Source organism: Colobus angolensis, unplaced genomic scaffold (assembly GCF_000951035.1).
Source record: "Colobus angolensis palliatus isolate OR3802 unplaced genomic scaffold, Cang.pa_1.0 Scaffold8, whole genome shotgun sequence".
Lineage (NCBI taxonomy): Eukaryota > Metazoa > Chordata > Mammalia > Primates > Cercopithecidae > Colobus > Colobus angolensis.
Window position 1 is genome coordinate 18,161,071 of NW_012121820.1, and position 9,527 is coordinate 18,170,597.

The 9,527-nt window shown below is 42.6% G+C and overlaps 1 protein-coding gene across 2 annotated transcripts in view; it reads right to left on the minus strand.

Moving 5' to 3' along the window:
- PHF20 (PHD finger protein 20) overlaps positions 1-9,527 on the minus strand; it is a 203,615-nt gene that overhangs the window by 158,902 nt on the left and 35,186 nt on the right. For both annotated transcript variants that reach the window (XM_011929128.1, XM_011929129.1), the window contains exon 2: positions 6,412-6,526. In XM_011929128.1, coding sequence (XP_011784518.1) covers positions 6,412-6,494 — 83 coding nt within the window. In that variant the 5' untranslated portion in view covers positions 6,495-6,526. The remainder of the gene's footprint in view (positions 1-6,411; positions 6,527-9,527) is intronic.

The following is a 9,527-nucleotide window of genomic DNA, read 5'->3' on the forward strand; positions in this document are numbered from 1 at the left end:
AAAAAAAAAAAAAAAAAAGAAAAGAAGAAAAGAAAGTGTTCTAGAAAATAATGGAAAAAACCACCCTCCTCATTTTCTAAGACTAGTATAACAATACTACACTAAAACTGGATACAGACTACACAAGAAGAGATCAAAAACCAAAAGTATAATGAACATGGATATCAAAATCCCAAATAAAAGATTAGTAAACTAAATCTAATAATTTATTATATAAATGACCTAAAAGGCTTATCCAGGAACATAAGCAAGAATTGTTCAACATTATAAAATCTGTTAATGTCATATACCATACTAATAAAAGGGAAGCAAAATTTTAAAAAATAAAGATTAGGCCGGGCACAGTAACTCATGCCTATGGTCCCAGCACTTTGAGAGGCCGAGGCAGGTGGATGACGAGGTCAGGAGATGGAGACCATCCTGGCTAACTCGTTGAAATCCCATCTCTACTAAAAATAGAAAAAATTAGCTGGGCATGGTGGCAGGTGCCTGTAGTCCCAGCTACTCGGGAGGTTGAGGCAAGAGAATGGCAGGAGAACGGCGTGAACCCGGGAAGCGGAGCTTGCAGTGAGCTGAGATGCGCCACTGCATTCCAGCCTGGGCGACAGGGTGAGGCCCCACCTCAAAAAATAATAATAATAATAATAATAACAATAATAAAGATTAAAAGAGAAAATAGGCATGGTCAATTAATTAGATGCCCGAAAGCATTAAATTCAACATTACTCAGGCTGAAAAAAAAAAACAAAAAAAAACACTTCCAGCAAACAAGGATTAGGCAGGAACTTCTTTAATCTGATTAAACACATCTACCATGATCCTATGATAAACATCATACTTAATGGTGAAATCTCAGATGTGTTCCCATTAAAGTCAAACAACAAACTATGGAAAGCTGCTATCATCATGACCATTTAACATCTTGCTGCTATGATCCTGGTCAATGAACACAGAAGGGAAAATGGGAAGGAAAGAAAAAAAGGAAGGAAGGAAGGAAAAGAAATGAGAAGCAGAGGATTAGAAAGGAAGAGGCAAAATAGTTGTTTGCAGATACATGATGGTCTATGTAGAAAATCCAAAAGAACCATTAAGATGAACATGAAAATGGAGAAAGATTTCTGTGTAAGACCAGATGCAAGACTCAATAGCGATAAAGACTCATGTACCCATTACACATGGCCACGTGGCCGCTTTTGCTTCCTCTATCTTCCCACCCTTTTCTCCCTCATATTATCTCCTTTTCCTTCCTACTGCCTATATAATCCAGAATCTTCATATTATCTTGAAGCAAATCACAACATATCATTTTATTCATAAATGTAGGTATATAATTTCTAAGAAACAAGAACTCTTAAAACACAAAATTACAATATCATTTCCACATCTACAATGTTAACAATGATTCTTTAATATCAAATAACCAATCAATGATCAAACTTTCAACAATCTCATAAATGTCATAAATCTTTTTTAAGCAGTCTGTTTTTGTTTTCCAACTGTATAAAATCCACACACTGAATTCAACACTGAATTAACAACAATATTCCTTCAGGCCAGCAATCACCAAAGAGAAAAAACATAATACAAAAAGATCTGGCCAGGCACAGTGGCTCACGCCTGTTATCCCAGCACTTTGGGAGGCCGAGGTGAGCAGATCATCTGAGGTCGGGAGTTCACGACCAGCCTGGCCAAAATGGCGAAACTCCGTCTCTACTAAAACATATAAAAATTAGCCAGGCGTGGTGGCAGGTGTCTGTAATCCCAGCTACTCGGGAGGCTGAGGCAGGGAGAACTGCTTGAATTTAAGAGGCAGAGGTTGCAATGAGCCCAAATCGCTTTACTGCACTTCAGCCTGGGCAACAGAGCAAGACTCCATCTCAAAAAAAAAAAAAAAAAAAAGAAAGAAAGATCCATTCATAGAAGTAACAAAAACTAGACAATACTTAGGAATAAATCTAACAGATAATATGCAAAATCTTTATGGCAGTTACAAAACATCACTAAAGTTCATAAAGTAAAACATGAATAACTATAAAGATACATTTTCATGAATGAAAACTTTTTATCAAGATACCACTTAAATACAATTTATTTCAAAACTCCAAAAACACTTTTCAAGAAACTCAACAATACTACAAAAATTCATATTAAAGAGTAAAGGTCTAAGAATACAACAAATAAAATAAAACCTGTCTTACCAGATATCAAGAGTAATGATAAAGCAATATCAATCAAATAATGTGTTATTATAAGCACAGGAGTAAACATAAATCAATGGAATAGACTAAAGAGCTGAGAACAGGCCTATGTATATATGAAGCTTAATACATACAAGTGATATTGCAGATCAGTGGGGAAAGGATGGACTATTCTAAACATGATATTGGGGCAACTGGTTATTCACTGAATTAAAAAATAATAATTAGATACAAGTTCATACCATACATAAAATGAATTCCAGGTGGATTAAAAACCTAAATACATGCCAGGCATGGTGACTCATGCTTGTAATCCCAGCACTTTGGGAAGCCAAGGCAGGTGGAACACTTGAGGTCAGGAATTCAAGACCAGCTTGGCCAACATAGTGAAACCTCATCTCTACTAAAGATACAAAAAATTAGCCTAGCATGATGGTATGTGCTGGTAGTCCCATCTGTTCAGAAGGCTAAGTGAGAGGATCACCTGAGCCTGGAAGTCAAGGCTGCAATGAATCGTAACTGCACCACTAAACTCCAGCCTAGGCAACAGAGTGAGACACTATATCAAAAAAAAAAAAGAAAAAAAAGGCCAGGCATGGTGGCTCACGCTTGTAATCCCAGCACTTTGGGGGGCCAAAGGGGGGCAGATCACAAGGTCAGGAGTTCGAGACCAGCCTGGCCAACACAGTGAAACCCCATCTCTATTAAAAATACAAAAATTAGCTGGTATGGTGGCAGGCGCCTGTAATCCCAGTTACTGGGGAGGCTGAGGCAAGAGAATTGCTTGAACTCGGGAGGCAGAGGTTGCAGTGAGCCGAGATCGTGAGTGAGTGCAGTGAGCCACTGCACTCCAGACTGGGCGACAGCAAGACTCTGTCCCAAACCAAAAAAAAAAGAACAGAAAAAAATATCAGAGTATAATGCATGTATTAAGGTTAAATACTACTTCATAAACTTTGTATTTCAGTTAAATGTATATAGGTCAGGTATGGTGACTCATGCCTGTAACCCCAGTATTTTGGGAGGCCAAGACAGGAGGATCACCTGAGCCCAGGAATTCGAGACTAGCCTTGGCAACATAGTGAGACCTCATCTCTACTAAAAATTTAAAAATTAATCAGGCATGGTGGCACGTGCCTGTGGTCCCAGTTGAAGCAGGAGGACTGCTTAAGCCAAGGGAGGTCAAAGCTGCAATGAGCTGTGTTCCCACCACCGCACTCCAACCTGAGCAACAGAGTGAGACCTTGTCTCAAAAAGTAAAAATAGGCCAGGCGCAGTGGCTCTGGCCTGTGGTCCCAGCACTTTGGGAGGCCAAGTTGGGCAGATTGTCTGAGGTCAGGAATTCAAGACCAGCCTTGGCCAACATGGTGAAATCCCAGCTCTACTAAAAAAAAAAAAAAAAATAGGCATGGTGGCGCACACCTGTAATCCCACATACTCAGGAGGCTGAGGCACAAGAATCACTTGAACCTGGGAGGCGGAGGTGCAGTGAGCAAAGATCACACCTCTGCACTACAGCCTGGGCAACAAAGTGAGATGCTGTCTCAACACCGTTTCAAAAAAATAATAATAAATAAATAAATAAATAAATTTTTATGTACATATGAGTGAGTACCAAACTGGATTTAAAATACATTTCTTACTATAGGTTGTGGTCAAAAGCCACTGCCCAAGTAAAAGTCTGTGTATGTGCACAAAAAGACATTCACAGCAGCACTGTGTCTCAGGTGAAAAACTGGAATTTAAGCATCCATTTAAAATTTAAAAAAAAACCATAAAAATAAAAAATAAGTAAACGGTCCAGGAGCAGTGGCTCACACCTGTAATCCCAGCACTTTGGGAGGCCAAGGTGGGTGGATCATCTGAGGTCACAAATTTGAGACCAGTCTGGCTAATATGGCGAAACCCCGTCTCTACTAAAAATACATAAATTAGTCAGGCAAGGTGGTGGGCACCTGTAATCTCAGCTACTTGGGAGGCTAAGGCAGGAAAATTGCTTGAACCCAGGAGGCGGATGTTGCAATGAGCCAAGACTGTGCCACCACACTCCAGCCTGGGTGACAGAGCTAGATTCCATCATAAATAAATAAATAAATAAACAAACAAATAAACACCCATTAGTAAGGGACTAGATAAACAAACTGTGGTATATTCATACATTAAAACTCTATACAGAAGTTAAGATGTAGTCCCAGCTACATGGAGGGCTAAGGCAGGAGGATCACTTGAGCCCAGGAATTGGAGGCCACAGTGAACTATGATTGTGCCATTACACTCCAGCTTGAGCAAGAGAGTAAGACCCTATCTCAGGGGTCGGGGGGGTGGGTGCGGAGTTAAGTATGGGTAAATCACAAAAATATACTGAATATAAAAAACAAAGACACAGAAAAAAAGCAAGCTGTATGATACTACTTACATAATATATACATACACACAGTATATAATATATATACACACACACATATATATATACTGAAACCAAAAAAGGAACTAATTATAGATAATACAAACAGCCCAAAAACGGGCCAGGCTTGGTGGCTCACGCCTGTAATCCCAGCACTTTGGGAGGCCAAGGTGGGCAAATCATCTGAGGTCAGGAGTTGGAGACCAGCCTGGCCAACATGGTGAAACCCTGTCTTTACTAAAAATACAAAAAATTGGCCGGGCGTCGTGGTGCGCGCCTGTAATCTCAGCTACTCAGGAAGCTGAGGCAGGAGAATTGCTTGAACCCAGGAGGCGAAGGCTGCAGTGAGCCGAGATCACACCACTGCACTCCAGCCTGAATGAAAGAGCAAGACTCTTGTCTCGAACAAAAAAAAATAGCCCAAAAACAACTGTGTTGAAAGTGTACCTAACTACCTAATTAGTTTTTCTTTTTTTTGAGATGGAGTCTCGCTCAGTCCACCTAGGCTAGAGTGCAGTGGCGTGATCTTGGCACACTGCAGCCTCCACCTCCCAGGTTCAAGTGATTCTCCTGCTTCAGCCTCCCAAGTAGCTAGGACTACATGCGTGCGCCACCATGCCCGGCTAATTTTTATATTTTTAGTAAAGACAGGGTTTCACTATGTTGGCCAGGCTGGTCTTGAACTCCTGACCTCATGATCCGCCCACCTCAGCCTCCCAAAGTGCTGAGATTACAAGCGTGAGCCACCATGCCTGGCCAAGTGTACCTAATTCTAATAGCAAAGACAGTTTTCTGCACCAACTGCTTCCATTCCTCTCTTCTCCTGTCTTATCTTCCTACACCTGAAGAGCTGGTCAATCTATTTTGAAAGAATCTCAAAAAGGGTTAAACTCTTCCTTCTTTAACTCAAAAAGGAACTAGCAAGGCATGATGGCACACATCTGCAATACCAGCTACTCGGCAGGCATAGGCATGAGAAATGCTTGAACCTGGAAGGCAGAGGTTGCAGTGAGCCAAGATCTGCCTGGCGACAGAGCGAGACTCCGTCTCAAAAAAAAAAAAAATCCCTTAGAGAGGTGTAGATTCTGAAAACCCCCCCTCACCTTGAGCACCAACAAACGACCAACTTCTAGGATGCCCTCAACCACAACAATCACTTCACAGTCTATAAGGTCTTTCCCTACATATTCTATCATTTGATTCTCAGAATAACCCTATGAGGTCAATATTACCAGTACCCACATTTATAGATAAGCCAATGCACAAAGCAGCTAATTACCAGCCAGAGGTCACAAGTCAATGACACAGTTGGGACTACAACGCCTCAGCTTCTGAACCTAATCACCCTGACAGTGTGCCCTTATGTGGTGACTCTATTTCAACATACAGTCATCTTGCCCAGAAAACAGGATGGGGTGTTCACAACACATGAGCTGCTCCAATCGAACCCCTTTTTCTTCACTATTCCATCCCTGACCTTTCTCTCCTCTTTTTTCAGACAGGCAGCCAAGAGCAAGAGAGCTGCCACTATTAACCCTTCCCTTCCCTGTAGCCATTCATGCTTCTTTTTCCCAGAACTCTTTCAGATGGACAGGCAAAAGGGGGAAACAAATACGAACAGGGGATTACAGGACAGTCACCCTGACACCAGGATCCCTACACCAAAGAGAAAAGACTGAAGTTTCCTCCCATCTTCCAAGAGTCAGGAAGTAGAAAAACACCACAAAAAAAGCCTAAGCTACCACTCTATCAGTGCTGGCAAAAATCCTTTACTGGAGGGCTTTAATTAACAGAAAAATGTAAAAGTACCAGTTTTTTAAACGGTCCCGGGCTTCCAACTGGGCTCCCACTTCAAAGCTGATTCCTCGTCTGTTAGGTGGATGCTTTGTCATTTTCAGTCATCAACGGGGCTGCCTTTATTCTCCTGAAAAAGCCAATTAAATATTTATGAAACTTAGGCAAAGTCTGCCCAGAGTGTAGCATCATTCACTACACATAAAAAACAAACAGACATTATTCAAAACACAAAGCTCCATGAAACCCTGTTGGTGCCCTGATTCTAACACAGGTATGCCTTCCACTGGTTCCTACTCCTCCATCGTGCAGCTTCCTGTGGTTTCCGGAACTGAGAACACCCTCCCTCAACACTGCTTACCAAAGACTCACCTACAAGGGCCACCCCTCAGAACTACAAAAAAAAACTGCTTTCGCAGTTAAATTCAGTCATCTGCTGATGCATTATTCAACAAATATTTGCTCAGTGACTATTTAAGGAAACAGTCAAGACCAAAAGAGACACAGTTCCTGCCCTCAAGAACCCTTCAGTCTACCAGGGAAACACAAAAATTTAGCCAGTAAACTGATGAATAAAATAACTGCAAACTGTAATCGCAATGAAATTTAAGAGTTACAAAGGAAGCAAACAAACGCCAGGCACAGTAATGTATGCCTATAGTCCCAGCTACTTGGAAGGCAGAACCAGGTTGTTTCTTTGAGACCGGGAGTTCGAGACCAGCCTGGGAAACACAGTGAACCCTCGCCTCTTAAAAACAAAAAAAATAAAAAACAAAGGAAGCAAACAAAAGCTGAGATACTAATACTTGGTCCTACTTTTGGAAGGCTGTACAAGGTCTGTTTATATTTTTTTTCTTTTTTTTTTTTTTTTGAGACAGAGTCATACTCTGTCACCCAGGCTGAATGTGGTGGCACCATCTCGGCTCACTGCATCCTCCGCCTCCCAGGTTCAAGCAATTCTGGAGCCTTGGTTTCCTGAGTAGCTGGGACTACAGGTGCACGCCACCCTGCCCAGCTTATTTTTGTATTTTTAGCAGAGATGGGGTTTCACCATGTTGGCCAGGCTGCTCTCAAACACCTGACCTCAAGTGATCCGCCCACGTAAGCCTCCCAAAGTGATGGTATTACAGGCATGAGCCACTGTGCCCGGAATTGTTTATACTTTCTTTGATCTATGTATATTTTCACTTCTTTTTTTGTTTGTTGGTTTGTTTTTTGAGGAGTCTCGCTCTTGTCGCCCAGGCTAGAGTGCAATGGCACGATTTCGGCTCACTGCAACCTCCACTTCTTGGGTTTAAGTGATTCTCCTGCCTCAGCCTCCCAAGTAGCTGGGATTACAGGCACCTGCCACCATGCCCAGGTATATTTCCTACTTCTTGAGTCCCTTCTGATCATTTGTATTTTCCTATAAGTTTTACCCAGATTTTCTTTTTTTTTTTTTGAGACGGAGTCTGGCTCTGTTGCCCGGGCTGGAGTGCAGTGGCCGGATCTCAGCTCACTGCAAGCTCCGCCTCCTGGGCTTACGCCATTCTCCTGCCTCAGCCTCCCCAGTAGCTGGGACTACAGGCGCCTGCCACGTCGTCCGGCTAGTTTTTTGTATTTTTTTTAGTAGAGACGGGGTTTCAACGTGTTAGCCAGGATGGTCTCGATCTCCTGACCTCGTGATCCGCCCATCTCGGCCTCCCAAAGTGCTGGATTACAGGCTTGAGCCACCGCGCCCGGCCCTTACCCAGATTTTCTTTATCATAAAACAATAAAACAGTACAAAATATTATCGTTTAATTCCTTTAATTGCCTTTGAATCTGAAGTCACAATTTGAATCTCTCCTTTCTCAATCCTGTCTTGTGTACTTGTGCTCTAAAGAATAAAATGTATATTTATGATCAGAGAACCAAACAGTAAAGCCAATTTCCTTTTGAGGGGAAAAACGTTGTACTGGATTAGGCCATTTACAAGAAAAGTGGCCCCCATAAAAGAACACTTCTGGCCAGGTACGGTGGTTCAAGCCTGTAATCCCAACACTTTGGGAGGCCAAGACGGGCGGATCACGGGGTCAGGAGTTCGAGACCAGCCTGGCTAACACAGTGAAACCCCCATCTCTACTAAAATACAAAATTAGCCGGGTGTGGTGGTGGGTGCCTGTAATTCCAGCTACTTGGGAGGCTGAGGCAGGAGAATAGCTTGAACCCGGGAGGCAGAGGTTGGAGTGAGCTGAGATCACGCCACTGTACTCCAGCCTAGGTGACAGAGCAAGACTCCGTCTCGAAAAAGAAAAAAAAAAAAAGAAGAACACTTCTTGGCATCACTGAGGTAATTAATCTACTAATCTGCAGAGTCCTAAATGCTATCAGAGGAGCTAGTGGTGGTTCTGATGGACATGCAGCCACTCTGAGCTCTAAGGGCACTTGAACAGACCACCTCCCTACAGCAGACTAACTCCAGCCTAACTCCTTCCTCCCACTAAACTCTGGACTTTTTAAAAATTTTTTTAGACAGGGTCTCATTCTGTTGTCCAGGCTGGAATGCAGTGGCGCTATCATAGCTCACTACAGCCTCAAACTCCTGGGCTCATGTGATACTCCCGCCTCAGCCTCCCGAGTAGCTGGAATCAAAAGCATGCATCAGCACACCCAGGTTTTTGTTTTGTTTTGTTTTGTTTTTACAGAGACAGCATCTACATTACCCAGGCTAGTCTCAAACTCCTGGGTTCAAGCAATCCTCCTGCCTGGGCCTCCCAAAGTACTGGGATTACAGGATTACAGGCACAAGTCACTGCATCCAGCCCGATACGTTGGCTTTTGACAGCCCACACTGCCCAAGCAATGCCAGAGCACTGCCACAGCAATGCCTGCCTCCTACCAGGAACATTTTCTTTGCAATAAATGAATATGGAAAAAAATCACAGAAGCGATACTCATATCTAATGTGTAATAGCAGCACATTTTATGAAGAGTTGCTTGCAATATATTACATAAAAAGGCGGGATACAAAATTGTACCACATGGAGCTCACATTACAACTCATACACAGCCAGATGAGGTGGCTTAGGCTTATAATCCCAGCTACTGAAAAGGCTGAGGCAGGAGGATCGCTTGAGCCCAGGAGGACAAGACTGCAGTGAGCTATGATT